Raw genomic sequence first — 26,648 nt, 5'->3', positions numbered from 1 at the left:
AACGACATAACACTAAATGTGCACAGTTGTGTCTTTCTTTATCAAAGAATTAGCTAAAAACTGCCGTTTTTGAGTCTTGAAAATTCAAAATATCCTGTATCCCCGAACTCCGCTTAAGCATGGGGGATTTCCCCAGACCCCTTGTTCCCTCCCCTCTTTGGTCCAAACTTAGATCTGCTTCTGGTATCAGGCGTATGACTGAATGTTTTGCAGAATGTTTTCTTTCCTTTGTTTGCGTTTGGCGAAATGCAATTAAAATTGAAACGAAGCGCACTAAAAATTAAAATAGATGTATAAAACGAACAAAAAAATAAACGTGATTAATGGGAGAAGGAAGAACTGTCCAGCAAATTGACTCGTAGCGCGTCACAAGACGGTATTTTTAAACTAACAAAATGAAAATACGAATATCCCGACGCATCTGAATCTGTATCTAACATCTCATTGTGTAGTAAACCTATACGGGAACCACTGTTCTTGTTCAGCCAAGCGCTCAAGTTCTTTGAGATATTAGCAGCATTTAAGAGTTTTTCTTCTTCTCATTTCTTTTCTGCGTACCGCTTTTGTAAACATGTTTCATATTATTACTTCAAAGAGGATGAAACTCCCTCACAAACCAAACCAGCATTCACTGAACTAATTAGGATTTCGCGATCTGTGTGAGGAAAAATACAGAATGTTTATGCTGAGAGCGCGCAAATTACCAACTCCAATAACGCTTCACTCCCTAATTCCAGTCCGTGGTACGGAGTCCGAAGGTAATAGATACCCCTTCATAAAAAAGTGAAATGTGTAACTATACCCAAACATCGTTATCTGATATTTTTTCTAGGGGAATAAATTGGGGTATCGACTACTCAGAAACACCTGCGGGGATATCGGGTTTCGCCACGGAGCTTCAGACTTCGGGAAGAGTGGACGAAAAAAAAATTGCCTGTCACATGATCCGTAGTAGTTCCCCAAAATATACTCATATACACTAGGTTGCGCTTGCGGTTGCCACCGTGGTCTCATATCACGAGGGAGATTCACAGGAACTCGTCGTGTTTGTCCCAAGCGTTGGACAGGGAATGAGAGAAGAGACTCGACCAGCACCACAGTGCATGCTGGCCGCTTCATGATATACGCGAGCGTTGTGGGGGGCCCCCAGAGACCTCTGAATGGCAGTTCTCTACACTTCGCATTCATAGGGTTATGAACTACGTAGTGTATTATCGACAATTATGGGGACTCTCGGGGCCCTCAGCGATCGCCGACCAGCCGACATTTGTTTGCCACATTTGTTTGCGAAGCTAATTCTTTTGGCTTTGCACCCTTTGAATGCACTGATCAAACTGATTTCTTGAGCGGAAAAAGTCTGAGTGAACATGAAAGGAAATTTTCTTTATGGAAGACCTCGGAAACGGACCTATGCCCTGAATAGAGGATCTTATTACATTCTTTATTGAAATAACGAGCATGCTTTACCAAGTTCGTACCCAGGATCATAACTAGAGGAGGAAAGCCATGGTCAAGGGGGAGGGGCCAGCCATGGGATTGACGAGATTATTTCCTTACAAATATAGTTTTATTTTAGCTACATTTCATTCATCAGTTAGTTTCAATTCAGTACTGATTTTGCTTAAAGACTTATGCGATTTTTGCTCTTCAAGGGGGACTACGCTTATGTGCTTAACCGTTTTTTTGTTAGAATTTCAGCCTAGCTATTCCCTACATTTTATGATACATACAATTTCATCCACACTAACACAACCACTGTATATGTTTGAGAGTGATATATAAAGTGAGTGAATTTGGAGATTTATACTGACTGTCTTCACTTACACTTACCTGTCATTGCTTGTAAAAAAAATATTGATAGCAGTCATAGGGAATAAGTGAGGTAGCATATTTTCTAAATATTCCTCTTTATCTCGCTGAGTTTGCGAGTGGGAATGAATCCGCGAAAGAGGCTAGAAAAAAGATTATTACTGAACTCAACGTGTGACTGCTAGAGTCAAATTATTTCTTCAGGTTTCCACAACACTGCAGCTGTAGTGAAGTTAGTCACGCACATTAGATGATTTAGGTGATTTTGTCAGCGGAGAATGTCACCCTTATGCTCTTGCCGGACGAGTAATACTGCTTCTATTGATATAATCACCATAAGATGGTTTGCAACTTTCCCTATACTTATAAGCTCTCTACTATGATGTTATGTTGGAATGGAGATTTGAGTTTACATTTGTTAAAAGATAATATATTATTCGGCGTCATTTGGATATCGGTAAGCGCTATAGAATAAATCATGGAAACCTTTTTTTAGAAAACCTTGTGATCAGATGTATACATGTGATGAAAGGGAATAACGCCACTCAGTTTGAAATATAATCAGCAAAACAATCAGTCTTTGTCAGTCAAAAACAAAAGGGAGACATAATTTTTTGGTTTAATCTTTATCGTCACTCTTGTGCGTAATTTAATTCTTAGTATTGACAGAATCTTCGAAAAAGCTTGACTGTGGTAGTCTTACTCAGCAGTCACACGTTAATTTCGGTAACGAACTTTCCTTGTACCCCCTTTTCGCTGGTACATCCCCACCTTAATTCGCCGAACGGTATCACCAGTTTGACACCGTAACAAGGAAAGGTACTCTACCTAATCCTTACATCAACCCCTTTTACGAATATCCCGCTTTGATTTCTTTCAAAACCTCTGGAAGCCCCTTGTGTCGTGCGATTCTCATTGCACTTGGACAACTTTGGTGCCTTTGGGAGATATAGTTTCATCGGCAAATTGTTTAACGGCGGGATATCGTTAGGAAGGAGTGAGAATATGGAATAAAAGCGCAATATCCATGATATGATAAACTATAAACAACAAATGGTAATTTTCACGCTTTAACATACAACTCCACCATCACTACTGACCATGGTTACGTCAATATACGTCATTTTCAAGGTACATCCTTACCGGTCGGTAGGTAGTGGTATTTCTTCAGGTTTCCTTATTATAGTGTGGAAATTACAAATTGCAGTTTATATTTTAGCTTGGATATATCGCATTTCCAGCACGCCAAGCCTGAAACGATTTTATACGCTAAATTCGTAATGATTTAAGTATCGGGGATGCAAGAAAAACACTTTAAGGTCCAAGGGACATATACCTATGTCCCAAATCTATGTCAAATATGCCAGGTTTATATGTGATTCACACCATTATGCATTGTTATCACCCTTCGTAGGACTTGTGTTACACAGTAATAACTACATTTTGCTTCTTGCAATTTATGACATGGGTGTTTATTAATAAATGTTTTATGGGTAAAGTATAATTATAGTACTTATTTGAAACAATATTCAGTCAAATTTTGCTGTGGTTGACGTTGATGGATGCTCTGAAAAAATTGTATATTTTTTCTGTTTTATTTTCTTAATTATTGGACATGCTATACGTAACCATATGAATGGAGTTTTAAGATTTCAAATAAGACTTCAAAAATACCTACAGACAACATTCATTGGCCGAATATATGGAAATAGAATATTCCATAACCAGCTCGTATGATATTCTTATTCTGAACGAATTTCATCCTTACCGTCGATAGGGACATATATGATGTAATTTAATGGCTGAAATCCTTATGGATATTAAAGGGTTAAGCGTCGGGAATGATAAGTGGAAATTCGCTAGATGTGAAACCCATGTGTTGTGAAAGGCGAAGTTTATGGGCTGTATGGAGCTACTGATATAATGGGCTCAAAGATAAATTCTACTGATACTTTTTTCTTTCTTAGCTTGCCAATCTGCATTAGCCAGGTGAGGTGTATGCATTAGTCAGTGGAATAGTATTCTTTTCTTACCTTTTCGAAATTTGGCATATAATACTTGGGTAGAGCTCTACTTCAAGTAAACTAGTGTAACTTAAATGCATAAGCTACTTACTTCTTTTTCCAATGTTTTTAGCTAAGGAGATTTTTTCTTCCGCAGGAATCTATCTAGATTTTTTCTTCCGCAGGAAGCTTCTACAAAAAAGGCTTCGATAATACATATGGCTAATAGTAACGAGATCAGACTAAACATTTTACAATCTCATCGAGCCCTTATGTACCTATATGCCACGACAAGATTAATTTGGTCATCTTGTCCCTAAAGTTCATGCTCTATGATTAAGCTGAATAATTTTGGACCCAACGAATTTAGCATTTTTAAGACTGCTCATTTCCATTATTAACCATGAGATGGGGCTTTGGTGTTAAGTAAGAACGGATGAAAATGTGAAAATTATGTACCTTTAGGTAAATATTATGCTCTTAAAGAACTTTGTCATTAAACTGATGTTTATCAGCGACCTTAAAGCCTTTTAAAAGCTGCATAATATTTTTTACATCATCTTCTACGATTGATACTTCAAGTAAAGAGATAAACTTAATTATAAATTATTTCATTAACAACTTAAATAATGAAACGGGTATGAGGGTGGTGCTTTGCTAAAAAACGTAATTCACGTAATTAATCCTGCATGAGTGGTTGAATTTAAGCCCTCCCCCCAAAGTTCAGAGAAATTTTTAAGTTTGAACCATTTTACTTATTTGGATTAATGTTAATTATAAAATACAGTGCGAAAGAGAAGAAATACGTAGGTGTGAAAAGATTAGCTGATAGGAGAACTGAGTGGAGAGCTGCGTCAAACCGACCTAGTATTGTTGACCACTGATGATGATGATGATGATAAAACAGAGTAAGGAATTATAAAATATCCCTCAGAAGAAAAATGCGATGGTGGTTGGCGTAACATGGTGAAACTCCTTCATGATGCACAAAGGTAAAGAAAACACTTAGCTGTTTCACAAAATAAAATATATTGCGACCGGTTTCGATACAGCGTATCATCATCTGGCCAGATGATGATACGCTGTATCGAAACCGGTCGCAATATATTTTATTTTGTGAAACAGCTAAGTGTTTTCTTTACCTTTGTGCATCCCTCAGAAGGCCTTAAGACTCACAATTTTGAAACATTTTTCTTAAAAATGCTGAGGGGGAGTGCCTCCACACCTCCGTTTACCCAGGATGGTATTCCATACCCCCACACCCTCCAGTATTAGTTGCGCATAAAAACCCCCCTAACCTTATTTCCTAGCTACGCCCCTGTCTCAACACATTTCAGACTTCCCCACCCTTCGCTGTGGCTGTTTGCATCGATGCTCTCACGTCACCAAACCCCTCGCGTCCTACACCATTCACCTCCCGACCCTCCGCCCTGGAGACGGTTGACACTAGAATGCCCGGCTGGGACGATTTGACCCAAAAGAGAATATTAATGTTGACTATTTTGGAAGGAAGAAAACTTTTTGACTCATGTTTCATGACTTTTAATTATTTAGTTTGGTTTACCTCCGTGCAAAAATTAGGCCTTATATTATCATTTTTTCTATTTTTTTCTCATCACTTATATCTGCCATGCCCGGATGGGCCATTTTGACTCAGACTATCAAACCCATTTGGAGCCTTTCTACTTTTCCTTTTTATTCAATGTAACGGTGTGTTTTATACTGATTTCTTGCGAAATTTTATTTTATTTTTTTTAACCTCATACCATTGAAATTCATTGTACCTCCCAAACCCATCAGAGGAAAAGCGATAGGTACACATATTCCCAAATTTGTGGAAGCTAGTTTCCCATAACACCATAGAAATTGTTGAATAACTACAATTTTAATATTTTTTGTCCAATGAAATTTTCTACCACCCACCCAAATACTTTCTAAACGATATTAATAAAGAAACTGGGAATGAAATATTTCGAGTAAAATATGCAAACATGGTCATATTGGGTCAAAATGAATCCACTAGGGGAATAATAGGGTGCAAGGATTGGTCGGGCATGTTAGTGTTAAGAAGGAGTGGGAAGAGGGTTAGCGGCGATGGCAGCGCCTCTTGCGGTCACCTGTTAAGAGGGGGCGATCGCCGCTCTCACGACGCGGCACCAAATCCCCTAATTAATTTACTCTCCGGACGTTTCCACCGCACCCACGGCGTCCCTCTCCCAAACTCCCTTCTCTCTCCCTCCTCTTGTGTCTTCCTCCCTTGCTCCTCCTCCTGTATTCTCGAGGACCGAATCGCTCGATATTGCCTTCGAGGTCTCACCGTTCAGTGGGCGTGATTTATATCGCCTGTCGCGAGAGTTGGTGATTTATTTTCCTCCGAGTAGAGCACAGGAGAGGATTAGGTCAAAAGCGGATGAATCACTGTATACAAGCCGAATATTTATTCGTTCTTCTTTTATTCCACCTAATCCGATACCAAAAAAACTCAACCCTTCGAGCCGTCATGAATTCAATTGTTTCGCCGAGGGTTTTTTGATTAGTAGTTGTAGTTTCATGTATCAAGAATGATTTCAACTTCCTATATTTTCTGACAATATCCGAGAATGAATAATGTGAAATAGTGTTTTTAAGTGAAATATACAAATATTCCACTATATGAGCTCTACTAACCATATGTTATGCTATCTATCCGGGACTACATCGTAGTTCGCTGAAAGAAAAGAAAAGCTTGTAATTTCAAATGTATTTGGGTGACAGTTTCTTGAGGTTCAAATGTACATAGTTATAGGAATATATTTACATGAGGAGATTTTCAAATTCCATATTTCCAGTTTTAGAATCTTTCCATGACTTTTCGCATACTAGGGTGGTTTCCTTTAGTTTTTTAATTACCTTAATCGAAAGATTATTACTTCTGGAGTACGCATTTCACACTCTTAGATTTTCGAATGACGATATCTATTTTTCGCAATTAATCGAAAAGTGAAAATTTTCAAGCGCGCGAAAACGCGACGGCTAAGTAGGAATGCCGGGAAATCTCTCCGTGTGACGTATTTCTGGTTCCCGCTGCCGCCCTGTGAGGTGACCTTGAGGCGAGACTTAAGCGGGCTCGTGCGCCAACTTACGGTATACACACTAAAGTACCTTTCATTATTTCTCAGCATTTATCGGAGACTAATTTGTATGTAACTGTAGTGGGTACGCTAACGTATCCCCAAGGGTGCCTGTGTGCTTCATCCGCTGTATCATCACACCTCGACCCAATCGCAGCAGCTCCCTCCCCCGTGGGAACGCCTTTCTTGCCCGGGCGTTAACTCAGGCGCAATGCACATCGCTGGCAAATAGTCTCAACAGCTTATTACGTCTCAACAACTTATTCGCTTTCACTATCCTATCGGTTTTATAAACAAAAGTTAGTTTATTATAAAACCTAAAACATAAGGTTTCGAGTTATCATCAACCTTGGTGGCAAAAATAGAAGATAAACTTAGCATGGAACGAAGGTTTTCGCAGCGAGAGGCATCGTTGCTAACGGCTTTCGGGAGCAACTGCGTGTTGCGCTTTGTCGTGCAAGCTTTCGCGTCCAATGCAGAGACCATCATCAGGCGATGAATGAACATTCCGAATTTTCATTCATCGCCTGATGATGCGCCCTGTAATGGACGCGAAAGCTTGCACGACAAAGCACAACACGCAGTTACTCCCGAAAGCCGTTAGCAACTAAGATAAACTTAGAAAATTAAAAAAAACACTCCTTTAAAGTGCTGATTTTCTTTGATAAATGAGTGTTCCCTTTTCACTTTATTACGCTATATTTGACATCCAGCTGATTCACCTCCCTCTCATTGCTATATATCCTATTTTCCTTTATCCCCTCACATTCCTCTCTTTCTTCTCTTCCGAAATGGTATTTATGATGCTCGCAGGGCTGACCTAAGCACCTTTATAATGATTGACGTTAGTTGCAACCATGATAAGTATTTTGTGTTAAGTAAGATGGGGAAAGCTAGCTTTTTTTAAAATTTTATTTGAGAATTTAGTTTGTCCGCACAAATTGAGCAGACCATGTCATTTTCCATTTATGAATGTCCACAAAGATGCACTTGAATTGCCTATTTATATTATACTTTTTTTGTCTGTTTGATGCAATTTCTTCATTGAAATTTTCTTGAGAATTCCGGGCACCTACTTTTCCAAATTCATCCCGAAATCCGCTTTGTTTTCTTTCCTTTTTTATCAGTTGCTTTGGGAATCGCTTACCTATTAAAATTATTTGCTGTTATTACGGAAGCTTCCGCGGTGAGTTGATTGGTGATGGTTTACCGGGTTTACACCGCGTTGATTCATGTTTTGCGTACAAAACATGAATCAACGCGGTGTAAACCCGGAAAACCATCACCGATTATTTGCTGTTGTTATTAAGTTGTAAACCGGGTCCATGTTCTATTTTTTAAATTTGAGAAACTTTACCACCATGTTTATATTTTATTATAGCTGAATACTACTAGTTATATTTACAGAAAAGAAGTACTAAAAGTTATATTTACAGAAAAAACCTCATTTATAATGGAGCATGAATAGCTCATAGCTCTTGTCGTTAATGTATGTTTGCTTTGCTACCAAGTAACTTGGGTCATCATTGTCTCCTCTCTCTTTGCAGCTGCCATATGTGCTTGCCGTGGATTACGATGACCGGCTAGGAGCTCTGAGGCCACCTGAGTTTAACATCTCACTTCGAGGACAAGTTCCCACCAGAGTGCAAACATTCAGGTAAGAGCCTTTGCTTGTCATTGCATTTTAATTTAGTTATTCTAAAATATTCCGCGAGATTTTCTACTTCGCCAAAACGCAATCATCTCGACTCCCTTTTCATTGATTTGATGAAATTACAAGGCATATAGCGTACTTTTCTCACTATGAGCGAAGGGCATAATTATCAATATAATACATACCATATATCGGCGGCGGCCTCGGTGGCGGTGGGGTAAAGTACTCGCCTGCCAAACCGTAGGTCGTAGGAATCCCGCCTGGGTAGGTGATCCCTATCCAGGTTATTGATGTTTGTGTTGTACCTTGTTAATATTGGAAACCCTCGTTGTAAAAGGCCGTCATGTGCTGTTTACGGAGAAATTAATAATAAAATAAAAAAATAAAATATCTGAGTTACATTTTTAAATAAAGGCCTAAAATGGAGTGATTAGTTGAAAATTGTCAACTTACTCTGTACTTTAAATATTAGTTGAAACGAAGACGAGTAGGTGATAATTATTAAATATAAAGATTAATAAAGAAGAGAGTTATGAAACAAATAAAAATGATTGGGTCTAAATATTGATCAATAGAGAAATGAACATCTTATAAGCACAGCATCTAGAGCAATTTTTGGCCAGTTAAGTGATAGGTACAGGTAAGATCCTTAAACTTATGTCGTATCAATCATGCGATTTACAAGCCATACGGCCAATGTCATTGGAATATCTGGTAATTAGTGGGGATATCCGGAAAACCTCTACACCTTTACATCGGGAAACTTTATATAATTTCGTATTGTAATAATTTTTTGTCATTTTCGATGCACTTAATCTATTATCTAAATTGTAGTTAACTTTTGCAGAAAAAGGATGGCTTAAATTTCCTTAATGTTGAGTGAAATCACAAATGTGACGTTGAATTCATGAACCGCAATTAAATAGGGACTTCTTAGAAACTACTTCTTGTTACAAAAAAGTTGATATTTTTGCTTCACTTATAAATAAAAACCGGTAAGTTTATTAAGAATAAAAATATATTTGCACATCCTATGGTTATACGTGGATGGTCGTAATCTGAGGGTGGAAATACACGTTAGTTCAACTAAAACGCATCAAATCCTCATTAAAGGTTGCCACGTTGTCTCCAATTTTCTCACATTCCCGGTAGTAGGTACTTTATTCTAACATTGCACCAGTGCTCGATTTATTTCGCCGCCTACGAGGAAGAGCAAAACTTGGTCTGCCCGTAAGGAACCGGAAGTGCTGGTCGGGAACTTGAGCGTGAAATCCATTACAGAGTGTAGTTCATCATGGTGCACGTTACCGTTCAGCCCAGGAAAATGCCATCGCGAAAAGTTTTGTTCTCTTCCGCCTCGGCTGCGCGATCCTATCCTGTGCGTTTCATAAATTTTTGCTTTTAAACCGAATGTCTTCTGCTTAAGACAGAAATCTTCTGCTGCGGACGAATATAGGAAAATTAAGTTTATGTTTAGCGGTTCTGGGCAATTATAACCATTCATGGTTATTTTTGTGAAAAATAGTTTACGTCTTAGCTGAGCCTGTAACCTTTGTTATTAAATACGTCGTAATGGACATAGGTTTGCATTATAAAATAAATATTTTTTTCAAATTTTCGAAATTAATTCTTAAAGCATATCGTGAAATTGTGGCAAGTTAGAGGGCTTTTATTGTAAGTTTTGGGATAGAGAGCATGCAGAGAGGGTTACAGTACTAGTAAAATATTACGAAATTATTGAAATTATTTCTGCAATTAAAAAGCAATTGTTTTGCTTGACTTACGTTTTATTTAAATAAAAATCATGTGTTTTAGACTTGTTTATGCAAAAATTGGGGAAAGAGAGTAAGGAAAGTGAGGATGTGCTCCATAGGTGAATTATTACTTAAGAGGATGATTTTTCGTTCCATGAGGGAGTGTAAAACGCTCGCAAGTCATCCCTGATGATTCAGCTGTGAATTCTGTGATAATTTTCTCTTCCCCGCCCACCCCCAACCCTTCGTTATACCTCACTTCCTCCACTTCCCCCTCCCCACATGCACTCACCCATTCCATGCGCACACAAGCGGCAAAAACAAGGCGAGGGCTTCTCATCGCATCCCTCCTCCAACTCCCATTTCCCACCCGACGCAGATTCACCCCTTCGCAAAACCTCTTCAAACCCTCTCCCGGTCGTCATCTCCTTCCAAACATCTCCTCTTGCTTACAATGCCCTTATGACCGTGCGTGTGGTTTCCCAGCACCCTCTTCTTCGCCTTGCACTTAATACGCCACCGCCACCCTCTGGCACGCTACGATTGAAAAATCCCTCTGCATTTTTTGACATACTTTTCTGAGTATTTGTTTAATGTTTTCAATGTTTTTCGAACATACTAGCGTATTTGATAATTTACATTTTTTAATTTTTTAAAAATTAGTACCTATAAGTGCAGAGTTTAAAATGCTTATAGCTACTTTCGCGGCAATCTATCGAAAAGAATAGTAGGAACGTGTAAAACAGTAAATATGGGGTTTAAACCCTACTGGTATGGGGTTTAAGGCCTATTGATTTGACTTAATGTTGCAGACAGCGAAGTTTTGCATTAAATTGGAATTCATGAGAGGGGCAAAAATCAATTACGCATATCTTACTCCATCAGGAGAACAACCATAAAACAAATTTCCGGTTGATAAAAAAGCGATTTCAACGCGTCGTGTGTTTTCATATCAAGTACATATTAATTTGCGCTCAAATATTTATCGTAAGTATGGAAAATAATACATATAATCAAATAATGTCAATAGGTTTAGAATATTTCATGATCTCACCAAATGAAAAGGTTGAACTAAAAATATTTTCAAAAATCAAAATGCTCGAGATATAAGTGGAGATGAAAAATGTATCATAATCATATCCCCTTGCCCTAAACTGATTCTTTCATTCTATTCGCATGAATATTTTTCAGTGAGATTAACACATCATTCTGGGATTAACTTAGATGAGTCCAGTGACATGTTTATTTTGTAATAAATTAATTCTTTCGTTATCAGGCTGAGGAAAAATATATTTTTTTTGTAATTAATAACTTAGGTATTATGAGCACTTCCAAGTCACGTGGTGCTAGATTTACGCATGCTGGTAAAAATTACCCTTATTCGCTATATATTCGCTTTTTTCCAGGCATCGCACCTCCCAAATGTAAATGTTTTACATTTTCTCCTAAAAAAATTTTCTGTATGCGAAGATATCACGAAAAACGTAAACTCCAAGTTGACGGAGTATTTTTTTCCATCCAACAGTAATAACACTCGATATAGATTTTGACTCTCATTTAACTTTTGCTCGTGATCGTCAGATTTGAGTTCGATGGTGAATGGAGATTACCCTGGAAGTACTCTGTGGAGTGTTTATGAGGGACCCCTAACTATCGTCAAGGACTCATTGTCACCGTTGCTTTTTCCCAGCCAGGAGAGCAGGTGTTGTATTGACGCGTATTGACATTATTTGATTATATGGCAAACAATCCTACAAATGAACATTGCAGGAGGACATTCCTGAAAACTTTATCGTACACATTGATGAACGCACACTTGAAAAACAGGTCAAACATAATATCTCTACCAGCTGACATTAAAATATTCTTGTCAAGTTATCAAAATGAAAACTTGCAAGTTGAAGAGGTGAGCGAGACAGCAAGTAAGAAACGCGGAAAGTGCGTATTGTGTGGTCGTGCAAAAAATATATCAACGACAATCAAATATGGGAGGTGTAATAACTTTTCTTGCCGAAAGCTCTGTGAAACAGTTACTACCTGAAAAAAGTGTAAGTACATAAATGACGTGAAAAACCTTAAGACATAAAACTGAGTTTATGGCATTGCTTTAAAAATAATGTGATAAAAAATTTTGAATTATAAAGGTGTTTAAATATCTGTAATGTATATCTAAACTATGTACAGTTCTATTAAAAAACAAGGTAATGAATGTACGTTTCTTAATTCGATTTTTGTATTTAAAATCAGCGAAAAACCAAGTGTTGCACTGAGTGCCACGCGCGACCGCTAGTGTCAGAGAATATGGCGAGCCTGCTGGAGGGTTAATGCAAAACTTCGCTATCTGCAACATTTAGTCGAATCTATAGGCTTTAAACCCCATACCAGTAGGGTTTAAACCGCATATTTACTGCTTTACACGTTCCTACTATTCTTTCCGATAGATCGCCGCGAAAGTAGCTATAAAAATTTTAAACTCTGAACTAATTTTAAAAAATTAAAAAATGTAAATTATGTAATACACTAGCATGTTCGAAAAACATTGAAAACATTAAGCAAATATTCAGAAAAGCATGTCAAAAAATTCAGAGGGATTTTAAATCGTACCGTGCAAGGGGATATCGGTCGCGCATAAAGTGCAGGACGGAGAATATCCAAGAGGGTGCTAGGGTCTTGACTGTGTCTCGCCGCGTTCCACCCCAAATACCCTTGGGGTCGCGGTTCATTTTGGTGTATTGGGCTGATTTGCATGACCACTGTTCCCCCTCGCGGATGACACGCAATAAGCCTCATCAAACATGAATGTAATCGGAGAGCCCTCCAAGAAACGCTCGATGGATTTTCAAAATGGATGACGGCCGAGATGTTTACTGAGAAGGCGAGAGAGCGAAATTGTTATCAGAAAAATATATATTTTTACGATAAAAATGTTGAAATAGAGTAGTGATTCCAATAAACATTAACATGTATGAATATTCCTTCCGTAAATTTACGCTGTAAACTATTCCTTTATTTTGTGATAAAATTTTTTTAGGAAAGTTTGACACAGAAATTCTCCCGTGAATGAACAGGAAACAATAAAACACGATGGTATTCAGTGGTTAATAAAGGTGTGGTAAACTAAAACCCAGGGAAAAAAATAGTCTGCCATGTTATCTTTTCAGACTTTTCAATGTTTGGAGTAAAACTTTTTTTTTGTTGTGTTTTTGTCAGTTTTTGTCACAAAATATCTCATGATTTAACTTAATGATAAAATCTACGCTTAGCTGCACGTGTAGTTGCGACATTTGGATCGATTATTATCCATTCTTTTGATTTTATTTCTTTCACAAAGAATACGGTAATTCTATGGGATTATTTGGCATTTTATTCTGTCGGCTACCTTAGAATAAAAAAATAACAATTTCGTTACTTTATTTAGTAATAATACATTGCTGATGTCCCATTTTCCTATCCGATTGAACATTTTTTTACGCACAAGAAGGTTAAATGTACAGACAAGGGTAACGTTCATTCCAGATTTTGCCACAGACGTGTGAATATCAAAAATAAAGTAGGGAGTCACTTCCGTCGCCTAAACAACCTCGCATTTTGATGATGTACTTTTGGTTGTCCTGAAGCTTGTAACGTTTTTTTTATTTTCTCTTCAAACTTCACAAATATTCTTATTACACTTTAAAAACAAACTCGGGGGAAACAAGACACCCGCACGCCACAACTATTACAATCCAACTTCCAATACACTCCATCCCGCTCCGTCAACAACAATGCCTCACTCCACCTCTGCTGCTCCTTATTGTTCGCTTCATTGTCCTCCTCCCATCAATCATTTCACCAATATCCAACTCAAAAGAACTCAAAATTAAGTGTTAGAAGCTTCACCCGGTATTGTGGGTCATTCCCATCAACAGCCAAGCACTCCATCCGCTAGACTGCAACGCTCCCCTCTTTTTTAAAATAAGAAAACATATATTTAAAATATCCAAGCTTTAGTATGCCCCTGCAACTAGGACGCCGCCATGCAAGCGAGGAAATCCATATCGTGGTGGTATGGGAAGTTTACTGTGTGTCAGAGAGATCGAATGGGATGCTGGAAATAAAGTGGACCTGTCACTTCAACTGAAAGCCCCTCTTCTCCACGTCACCTCCATCAACGCTCTTTCTGAACTGCGATGTTTGTCATTTGACGTATGTTCACCGAAAAGCAGTTATTGCAGTTCCTTTACCGACCCCAATTTTTGTCGCAACGGCTCAGGGCAGAAAAGTTTTAGAGATTTGTCGGTGAGATAAAACGTATTAATATTTAAAACCATGCTTCAAATACCTACATTAATTTCTGGAAGTAAGCCCAATACCAATTACAATATACCTTCCACTTAATTACGGGTTCCTTACTTTTTGGTTTTACTAATTTCCAATTTGGTGCTTGAGCATTCAAATTTTACGGTCTCTTACGGCCATAGCCATCTCGTCTTGCTTGCAATTGTTTGAATTAAGAATCTGCTATGCACCCAATAGATATATGTACACAAATTTAATATTAGCGGAAATAATCGATTTTGGAATTAAAACGTTAAGCTTGCGAACATGAGTAAAGGTATGGGTGAGGATTGGGCAATTTAGTTATTGATGGATTATTCGGTAAATAATAATTATTTTGCATATCATGCTTATTTGAAATTAATGAATCACTTATTGGTCCGAATAGCAAAGACTATACTTGGCGGGGACTATACTTGACTCGAGTTGGTGTGGTGGCTAGAGTGTTGGCTTCCCACCTCGTCGGCTCGGGTTCAAATCCCGGCGGTGGCAGAGACTTTTCAGAGAATGCCCGATCCCTGCTTGAATGCTGTGTGGAGGACATTTTAAGCGCAACACTCCGTCCGTCGGATGGGACGTAAAGCCGTGGACCCCTTGGCGCCCTTCGTTAAGAGCAGGCTAATGCCGACGCCGGGTTTCCCTCCACACTACCTTACCTACCCTTCCCTCACGGCGCAAATGACCTACGTTGTCGGTCGCCTCCTCCAAAAAATCAGGTTTGTGCTTTTTGAATACTTCGTTGATAATTAAAGCCTTGAAATATCTCATTAATTGACTCTCGAACACACAATAAAAATGCCATGGGTTCCATCCACACTTCTCTTCCAAATATCTTTATCATCTTTGAACCATGGGGAAAAATATTATGAGAAAATAACATCTTAGTATTTATCAACACAATATTTCCATCATAATCTTCTTGGCGTGGTATAAATGAGCGTAACTTTCAGACAATACAAGGTCACTGCATTATAATTATTTTCCTTTAATCCAATTCTCGCACGCAAAAATATGACTTGGTGCGTTAATACTCCCACCATGATCTTCATGAACTTCTTTTACTTTCCCGCACACCCTTCCGCGACCGGATTTCGGAAGTCTTATACTCTACCTGCTTCCCCATTCCCTCTCACTCTTTGCCCCTTTATCCAACTCACGCCCCTCCTTGCCAGTCAATCCGTCGCGTCGTGTGGAGTGTCGGCTACCCCTGCCCGCCTCCACACCACTCTACGCCCCACGTTTACCCTACCACGGAACGCAACCCGATTCCATCACCCTTCGCTACCCACAAAGCAAACTCAAGCGCCCCTTGCCCATACACACTCATAGAGAACACCTGACACTTTTCCCGCGAGCACAATTCTTCCACCACGCTCACTTCCGATCTCTCGCCGCTTCCTCTCAATCTCATTCTTCTCCATTGATCGCTCCATTCATTCCACCACCTCTTCCTCTTTTATGTCTTTCCTCTATACTCCTTCGTTTGCAGGTAGTAAAAGAAAGCGATGAGCATACGGTAGGGAAGAAAGTTAAGGTATAAATGAGTTTATGAGTGATTGTTTGATAAGTGATTGTTGAGCGATAGATCATGAGAGAGAGAGTAGGGTGGGAAGGGTGGAGAGAAGCCCTGTGAAGACATTAGTCTACTATTTGACGAATAGCGCCACGAGGGAAACGTAACATTCCCGTGTGTATTGTATCTAAAGTAAGGATTGCAGAGTAATAATTGCAGAATGGTCTAAAGCGAATGGTATGTGGTGAACTTGCTGAAATGCTAATTTTTTCGTTTATAACAGCCCCTCACGAAAGAATAATGGTGACTGATCTTTTTGGTGCTACTAACCATTATCCACCCTGTCAATTAGAACTATTTATGATTTGAAAAGAAAACGTTTTAACATGCATGTAATTATTAGCACAACGTTTCCATCAAAACCCCTTAGATTAAAAAAAATCAGGTTTGTGCTTATGGAATATTTCGTTGATGATTAAAGCTTTGAAATTTCTCATTAATTGACCTTCGAACACACAATAAAAATGCCATGGGTTCTATTCACACTGATCTTCCAAATATCCTTATCATCTTTGAACCATAGGGAAAAATATTATGAGAAAATAACATCTTTGTATTTATGAATACAATATTTCCATCATAGCCTTCTAGATTAAAAATCAGGGCCCCAGTAAAACTGCCGTGATGTTCAAATGCGTGAATGACGTTTCACCTTTCGACCGTATTCCCATGACTCCTCCCTCCTTTCCATTACACGCCTGCTGTACTTCATCCAACCCAATTGAATAACCCCTCTTTCCCTCCCCACCATTTCTCCACCTCCCCCCGCCCCTTATTACATCAATTCGCATCTGAAACCGGGTGGCGATCCTCCCACGCGCATCTCGTCTCCCATGGCAACGTCACAATGCACCCTCACCCCACACACTCCCATACAAACCACCTCCCCCTCACCGAATATTCTCCCAACCGCCTTTCACGAGTGGCAACGCCTTATCGTCTTAGCGTGAACTTTAACAATTTTATTACTTGAATTATTTCCGCATGGTGAATGATTAACTTACAATCTGTTCAAATTATTTAACATATTTTAAAACTGTAATTGTTCTTATCATTACTAGAAATTGAGGTTGAAAAAATGCAATATTCAATACAAGATTTCCAGCTCTTTTATCTTTCATATTCAAACTCATTAAAAGGTAACTGCTGTGAAAAAAAGGTATTTTATTCACGTGAAGAAATGAAAATTATTCATCGGTTTGATTAAGATCTTCCAGCAACATAACTCTCACTTCCGTATCACATTAACAGTTTATCTATTTTCATAACTTAATCAGGATTATCTAATTATTTCTTTAATGCATTATATTTTACGAAAAAAACTAACGGTTTTTCATTGTAGCAGGAATTATTGGACTTATCTTGATAATTACATAAATTGCATCCTCTCATTATATTTTCGAGGAGGATTCAAAGCCAAAGCAGAAAATTGAATGAATAGAATGGAATAAAACTCAAGGTATATTTTACTATCGATTGTAGTAATTATAACTTTAATAAATAAAAATTTTCGTGACCAAATGCGTCTCTGGATCTTGAGGTTTGGAACCATTCATATATGAACCATTTTATTACAATACATGTACGAACCGTAGGCATCAACGAAATATTTCAATTAGAAAATAGCTCCAGCTTCTCATTGGAAATCATATTAATTGACCATAAAAAATAGCGAGTATGACCTTAGAGATAATTATTTGCAATCATTATTTCCTGAGGGACTGTTGCCATTGACAAATTTAGCAAGAGTTCCGGTCAATATAAACAAAATGAGACTATTTTGAAAGAAGTGCCTCCCAGTTTAGCATACTTTCGAATTTATATTCTCTTCCGGGTTTCGCGGCGATTTTTATAGCGGCGGAAGGAACTAAGGTAAGAAAGATTTGGGAGAAGGATGGCTAGTAGTGTGGTGTGCATGTGAAGAGGATGAAAGGAGGGAAAGGGGAAGGAGTGAGGAGGTGGGAATGGGGGGGATCGTGATGGAATGCCACTCAGTGGTCCGTTGCCCAGGGAGACGGACATCTGCAGTGAGTTGAAGGCTCAGCGGATTGTGTGCGCTACGGATTGGGCAGGGGGTGGGGAGAGGGAAGTGGCCTCTGGTGGGAATGAAAGGAGACGCCGGAAATGAAGAGAATGCCCACAGAAGGGGTCGTTTAGGAGAGTTCACAAGGACTGCTTATAAATATACTGAGTTTGTTACCATAGTGCAAACTCCGATAATTTTTTAAATCTTGGTTAGTTAGTTCCAAACCATAAGCATTGGTAATCAGTTTTCAGATAGACGTCCTTAGTACTTTGAACAATTTCTTCATTAATTGCGGAAGTACTTGAAAATATCGGCTTCTAGTCTCCGAGCCTACCATATTGAAGTACTTTAAATATACGAGTCAAAACTATTGCTCAAAACACCCAAATCCTGTTTTTTACTCTCCCCGGTCAAAATTTGTTTAATCACCTTAATGCCTCTCTTTTGCAACCTCGTTGACTTTTATAGAGGTTATGCTTTGTTTTCATTTCTACTTATTTTTGGAGATAAGTTGATTGGCATGATTTTGATGGGCTTTTTGTGAGAACTTCGGCGTATATATTTAACATATAATAATATATTTCGGGGAAGCGCAGTAGCCTAGTGAGTAGATCGCTTGTCTGCTCATCGAGGGGTCCCGGGTTCAAATGCTGTCTGAAGCCTAAGAAAACCCCCGAGCAAAATCTTCGAAGTGTGTGGTAGCACTGGGAAAATAACTGCTTCCCTAACCTAGACATGTGAAATCACACTCCTGTAGCTTAGTTCAGGGGGAGGTCTACCCTCACAAGCCTTCAGGTTGAATCGCTGGGTGAGGGAGTGATTGGCTAATTTTTCAATGCGTTTTGGAGCTCATGACGGTTACTAGATGCTTACTTTGCGTGGGCACACCCTAGCGGAAACCCTTCAGATGATCGGCTGAAAACACGTGCATGTGGATGGCCTGAGGGTCGGCGACCCGTGGATGCCGCGGAGAGTGGCTTGCTTTGAAGAGCCGTCAGTCAGCTGAGGTGGAGAGATACGGCTCAGTGGCAGAAGAGGTTTAGAGACTCCCTCGTGGGGAGTGCGGTCTGGTGTAATGTATAGCACGTGTGGGAGGAGATTGAGTAATCGGCCTTTGTTTCCTTTGTGAGGCGGCGGAAGCGTTGAAGTGGTCGATTCACGTAGGATGGAGGTGTAGTATGCACACATCCTATGACAGTAGCTCCGGAATCAAGTCCTACAGATTGAGTAATCGGCTGATGTAATATTTCTAACCCTGCCGCGTGAACAGTGGTGAAATATAAAAGAATTGCCATGAGATAAAAGTCCCCTGGACCGGAAATCGAACCACAGACCTTTGGTTTTCCGGGCCAATGCGCAGACCACTACGCTATCCAGGTTCTTTACTTCCAATGGCAATTATACCGAGGCTCATGGCATTAGGTGTTAGGCCCTCGCGGTCCATCAAGGATGGCAACGCGAGGGAGAAAGAACTTCCAAGAAGCCACAACCGTTTGAGAGCCTCATACCTGCGATAAAGCCGCGCAAAGCGGTATGGAATTATAATTTATAATGTATAATTGCCATAGGAGTTAAAGAACCTGGATAGCGTAGTGGTCTGCGCAGTGGCACGGAAAGTCAAAGGTCCGTGGTTCGATTCCCGGTCCAGGAGAATTTTTTCTCATGGCAATTCTTGTATAATCGGCTGATGTTTCCTGCGACCTCTCAGGTGCATGCTCTTACATTAGACCATCTATAACTGTGGTGTGGTCTACTCGGAGCAAATAAATCATAAGCAGTCAACAATTGAGATCCAATGATTAATAAGAACAAAACTATCATTGAATATTGAGTATTTATTCTAGTCCCGAGTATGCGATGGGAGGTACATATATTATTTCAACAGTCACCGACGGCACTGCGATCTGGACTCATTTTCAGCATCATATTAGCTCAATTTCTTTTAATTTATATTTCTTGGTGCAATATCTCTATATGAGGTAGAGGAATTCCTTCCTTGCACCAAATAAAATTCAATCACAGTAACATTCAATCTTTCGCATGCCCAAATTATCCATGTCAATGAATGAAAGCACTTTGACTAAATAGTTATTCCAATTAAAAGAAAACTAAACTCACGAATTAATTCTAATCATCAGAGACTTGTTTATTCTCAACTGACATGGACATAGAAAGGCAATGAGGAGCTGGAAAACTTAATCTTGAATGAAAGAGAATATACTAGTAATGGTTGAAGAATAAATCACAATAATTTGATAAATATTTTAATCATGTTGGATGTAGGATAGTAAGAAGGAATAAGGTAATGAATAACTTATTGTGCAATAAAAGCTGTGAGGGTTAAGAAAATGAGTAGGTGGTTATCACTTAAATTGAGCAATTTTCAATCTCATAGTGGAATATAGAATCCATTTTTAGTCTGTTATTTTGATTATGAGAGAAAAATTAATAGTGATACATATTTATGTATCCATGAAGTGTTAAATCGGTGTTTACAGAAATTCACGGAGGTACAACCATACCTCTATGTTTATATTACACTTTATTTGAAATGCTTGATATTGATGTTGAGATGACATTATTATTTTTAGTATAAGCTCCACACTATGGTATAATTATTTAATGATAGCCATCAAATTCCTATATAAAGGATTTCATAGCAAGAGAAGGAGAATATTGGACCAGAAAAAGTAATAGTATGTCTGGAAAAGTTACCATAAGCATTGATGAGTAAAACTCTATCAATAATTGTGCATTATATGCAGACTAATTAGCTGGTGAACTTTTCATGGCCATAACTCATAACTACAGTAGATAGTCATTACTTTTGCGTTGTTAACATTCTAGAGGAAACATGAGATCTAAATTTTTTCATATAAGTATTTTATTTCTAAACATTTTGCGGACGATACATCTGTTAAAATGATTGTTTTCCTTTTTAAGCCTATTTAATTCTCTTTAATTTAATATATATAAAATTAACTTTTACTTCAACTCTAAACTACAGTAAAAACAAAAACTTTAGAAATAAGCGAATGTCGCTCATCTAGTAGGTATGTGACGGCGAGTAAGTTCGTGGCAAAAAATACCAAGAATGGCAAAATATTATTAGTATAACATTTACAAATGGGTATTCATGCTTGATTTTTTCTTAGTATTCGTACTTTACATAGGAATTAATTAAGCTAGAACATTTTCAGGGGAGGAATAAGGAGCTGCTCGCTGCAGTACTGCTAATAATCTCTCAGCTGTCTTTTCTCACTCCCGTGGTCTCCTTGCACCGTTCCTCACTGATTGGAGCTTAATGCCACTTACTGATGGATGGAATCGCTGATTTTCTGGACATTGAGGGAAAAAATTCTTATTTTCAATCACGATGAAGTACGCCTTCATTTGGGCGTATACACATTCGTTTTCGAGGAGCCGGGCCCAGCGTAACGCCCAAAAACAAGCTCGTTATTTGTAGGAAAAATTGACCGGCCGCATGTTTGCTGCGAGCTCTGTTATCTCTCGCGAAGTGTTTGAAGCCTTGGGTTTCATGTGATTATTCGACCGCGAATCAAATTTCAATCGAGAGAGAGGAGGAGGGACTAGTAACGGTGGGAGAGTGACAATCAATGGTTCATTAGCTTTCTCTGCACCGGTGTAAAATGGCCGGATCCACCTATGCCGACTAAATTAAGAATAGAAAGGCCTTGTGCTTTGATTTGCTATTGGAAAAAAGAGTGGTGTATCAGTAAAACATTGTAAAACAATAAAATAAGCACTAGTTTTTATATTCACATCGTATTTTATATAATTATTTGGGCTGGGATTTGATGAGAATAAAAACTATGTTGCAACATTAAAAATTGAAATTATATTTTTTTTCTGTCTATATTTTCATATGTCAATATTTACTTCGTCATTACACCCGGATATATGGAAAATTTTCAATCCTCGTATGTTCCTTTAACAGATTTACATTTTGTTAACATTTCCTTTAATCATTTGAGTTTTTTTTAATTAACTAGCATCAGGAAATATAAAATGTATAATATATATTTTTAATGGTGATTATATCGTACGGTTGAGAATTCCAAAAAAATTACTTCATTCGTTGAAACGCAGATTGAGGTAGTTAACCTATCGTTATTTTGTCGAATTGATATTGGATAATGAAAAGGTAGATAGCAGTACAGCTGCAGATCTAGATTGGACCAATACATTTTTATGCATAAAACGATATAAATAAAAGTAATTTTTGGAGAAATTAAAGGTTTCATTGGTTAATAAAACTGCATAGAATTCTACAGTACTTCATGCTCGTGCACTAAGCTTACAAGTCATAATTGTCGTTTTGTGATAAACGTATATTACTTCTGCTGTTTTCAAAGAGCAATTCAAGCGCCATTATTTGCTTTTGCTGTTTTTTGATATTCCATTCCGCGAAGATCCACTTGTTCAATAAAATTTTTCATTAATTCAATCTCCCCATACACTGTTGAACAGAACAGCTTGGTATTTGGTCCTCATGATATGAACTTTTTGATCAATTAATTTGATGCTCTCATTTCAAACTGAGGATTATTATCGTATGAATCACATTTTCCCTCAAATTGTTATTAAAACACTTCGGTACGTAAATTTCCCTGTAGAATGAAGGCAATGTAACTATTCCATATTTTGTTCTGCAAAGCCCTTTTCATTTAAGATCAAAGCCTTACGCTGCTTTCGGATACTCTGATATTTTGCGACATTAAAACGGTTACCCTTAAAAAATGACAATTTATCGGCAAAATACTCGAGAACGGCTGTTGAAATATGACATAGTTTTTCTTTTTTTGAAAAAATACATAAATTTCTTCCATCCTATCGAATGCACCAAACGGTGTCAAATATGTCGTCGTTTCATCGTTTTCCTCCGATTAATATTTCTTTTCAAATGTAAGTCTGAAGCATCGATCATTTGTCAAAGACATTTGCAGGCGTTGTTTTCTCATGGACAGCATCAAACTTGTATCTTTTATGGTATTGGATAACTATTTTTCCGAGATCATTCACCAAGCAATGAATATTCAATAATGTTGTTGCTTTGTACTCAAAAGTCATTTGTCACTTACTCTAACTTTTGTTTGCTACCCATCTTTTGCCGCTACCCATGAAAGGAAACCTTACTCAGAACTCAGTTGTTACTTACTGGTAGTAACTAATTACTTACTACTTACCTAAATTTTTAGAAGTAAATGGATAAAAATTATTTATAAAATGCTCCTGTCGGAAACTGAGCGTTAATTCATTCAATATTTCACTTACCAATTTCACTACGTAAATATTGAATTATTTATCTGTGAGTCGTTTTTGCACATTCGTTTCATATATTTGCGGATTACAATTGAGATTCTATTTTTTGCTACAAAAATTAATGGTCATGTTAATATCTTACATGAAACTAGATTTTCCGGTTTATTTGATGGCGGAGCTATATGATTAAATATTTATAATCGTTAGATGGATGCATCCTGACGCAAAAATCATTTATTGCAGTATTTTTAGACACAATTTCTCGACTACATTTTCTACCCATATTTTTCAGTGGCTTAGGGAGAAATGAGTCGTTTTGAGAAGATATAGCAATTTCATATTCTTATTTTTTCGTCTTTCGTTTTGTTTTGTCTCTTTTTCTTAGATTTGGCGATAAATTATAGTTATAAGAAGTATTTATGATACGGACAGGTGAATAAAATTATAATAGTACGATATTTATACCAAAATTGCATAAAAAGGATAAATAAAAAACGGACTAAGGGTATTTAAAGTAGAAGTTCAATTAACTGTTGAATCGGAAGGAGAAAAAACCTGAATTGTAATGACATAAGCGAGCATAGCATGCACTAAATGGAAGATATTGGGTGTTTCCAATGCTTGGCAATGCACCAAGAAATTTGTTGAAGAGATTTGTCACCGGTATTTACGAAAGTGGTTGGGGAGAAATAGGCAATCACTGAAAAGCTAAAAATGTTCTAAAGAAATTATAAGTCAAGTGCTGAGGAGTTTTCAAATGAAGTTTAAACATTTCATAATGGAACTGGAGTTGTGGAAACTCAAATAATTCGTAGTCCTCCTCTACGTGTATTTTTATTCTTAATCATATCCATCATCATTTATGATAATTTTCCTTAGTTGCAAATATTTAAATTATGATTATCAGTAGCGTTAAATACACCAATCGTGTATGTCCCCGAATTTAAAAGCCTTTAAAAGTGTTTATTCGTTGAAATCTTTAGTATCTAGTAAATTTTTACAACAAAAAAACCTTCATCTTCCATGATTACGATACTATAAGGAATTTCCTGGAAACTATGCGGTGTAAAGAAAATTTTGATACGATTTTGTTCCAAAATTACCAATGAGTTTTACGTCAAAAATTAACCATTATTAAACTACATAAACTATGAGCCAAGTGCTCCAATTGGCTGCGAGTTTGAACGGTTACCGGATGCTCTATGCAACTCATGACCTCGAATGGTTTGAATGCATTCACCATTGGATTTTTCTAGAGCAACCGGCAACAGGGCAAACTCGTGGACAATCGGATCGGAGGTCAAAGTTTTTTTAGCATAAAAATAGTGCGTTATTCATCTAAACATAATTAGTAATTTTGACTTTTACTGGAATCAACGAAGCAGAGTTAGAATTTCGTGATAAAAATTTTCTCCACCCTATATACATTCTTAGACGTAGGAATTCACGTTGCGAAAATGAGGGGAAAAGAGCAAGATGAATAGAGGTCCATACGGAGTGTTATTTGGGCGCGTGTAGGGATACGTGGGGAAGGCTTATACCGTTAAGGGTTTCGTGTGAGGGCTCCTTTTAGGAAACGGACAGATCGGCGTCGATCGATCTTCAACGTATCAGATAATTCATTTTGTGGTTGGGAGAGCCCTCGTGGGAGGCAGGGTCTTTTTTTCCAGTGGCGGGATAACAAATAAGCCATGGCCATTATTGGCCAAATCAGGGGCGAAAGAAAGCGCTGAGGTGGGTCGGTGTTAGTGGAAGGGCGGTGAGAGATGTGGGTGTGGCCAACGGATGTGGAGGTGATGTCTTGATACATGCGAGAGGATACTTTTTGGTTATCTGGAATGCCATATTTATCGACCCGAATTTGATTGTTTGAATTTGCACGGCCGATGGGATTTAACATATGATGTGTGAATCCCTAATGAATTTGTTTCAGGACAGTTAATTAACGAAATTTTGAATATAGATGGGTAGTCAAAAATATTGTTTTGATATTTTACATTGCAAATTTTAAAGTATATTTACAGTACTATATTTTTTACCTGCCAGGGATAGTATTTATGGTAGTGGTAATGCCTATCTAGATTCATTGAAGTCAAATTTAATTTTTTTACTTAAATTTACATGGTAGCAAAGATGAGGAGGAAAAACAAACGAATATTTATACAAAATGCCTTTGACATACAATTTTTTACGCTACTGAATGGCAAAAATGGCAATACAATTTTTGAAATTATGAATGATAAGAGTTTGCAATGGTATTTGTTAACCGTCTGGTACTGTTGTTTTGGGTGCGTGTTCAGAAGACCTGGAAATACACGAATTCAATTATTCAGTCAAAATATATGGAAGCTTAAAAACAGGGCACTATATACAATGAAGCTGTGAAGAATAGGTAAAGGAATTATATAAAGACCATGCATTTAGTGGTGTACTCTGCCATCAAATCCTATTACATATGTGGTGCCCTCTCTTTAATTTGGTGGAGATGATTTACGAATCGCTCGCATTCCACTGGGAAAACGTGCTCATCGGCTGTTTTTTCTTCTTCGGATTTTGTTGCAGTCACTTTTTTTCGGTCACCAGGACGTGCGTGAGATTTACCCGCTCTGAGGGAGTCAGTGATTGACTGTTCGATTATCTTGGTACCTGCAGGTTTTCGATAGAGGCAAAAAAATAAATAAAACGGTAGATTTACGAATTCACGAATAAAAATGGTAGATTTACGTTCGAAAATAAAATAAATCAACGGTATAATTGAGCCTTAGGTCACGGAATTTCTGCACCTTAATCGATGGACTGAATTTATTTGCGCCATCTACTTCCTGTGTTAATTTCTCTCTGAAACAGATCAACCAGGCAGAATACGGTGAAAATGAGCGAACTGCGCAAAATGGACCTTTCACGCTGCTGCGGCAGTTTTAATTGGAAACGGAATCACTTCTGCATCTATGCGCTATCCTATGAGCCTCCGCGGCGACATGCGGTGAAGTTCAATATTAGTGAGAAATCCAAATGGGACACAAAATGGAAAATGAATGGGAATTGGATGTTACGCATAGGATGAAAGATGAGGAAAGAGTTCGATGAATGGTGACTTTCTATTCAATTTTGAATTATAG

The 26,648-nt window shown here is 37.9% G+C and overlaps 1 protein-coding gene across 1 annotated transcript in view; it reads left to right on the top strand.

Annotated features, from left to right (window-relative positions):
* The window catches only part of LOC124173962 (tyrosine-protein kinase Dnt-like), a 358,235-nt gene that overhangs the window by 218,382 nt on the left and 113,205 nt on the right, over positions 1-26,648 (top strand). The window contains exon 3 of the mRNA XM_046553125.1: positions 8,470-8,579. Within this exon, the coding sequence (XP_046409081.1) occupies positions 8,470-8,579 (110 nt within the window). The remainder of the gene's footprint in view (positions 1-8,469; positions 8,580-26,648) is intronic.

The sequence above is a fragment of the Ischnura elegans genome, chromosome 2 (assembly GCF_921293095.1).
Source record: "Ischnura elegans chromosome 2, ioIscEleg1.1, whole genome shotgun sequence".
Classification (NCBI taxonomy): domain Eukaryota; kingdom Metazoa; phylum Arthropoda; class Insecta; order Odonata; family Coenagrionidae; genus Ischnura; species Ischnura elegans.
The sequence above is the reverse complement of the archived record's forward strand: the minus strand, read 5'-3'. Positions and strand labels throughout refer to the sequence as shown.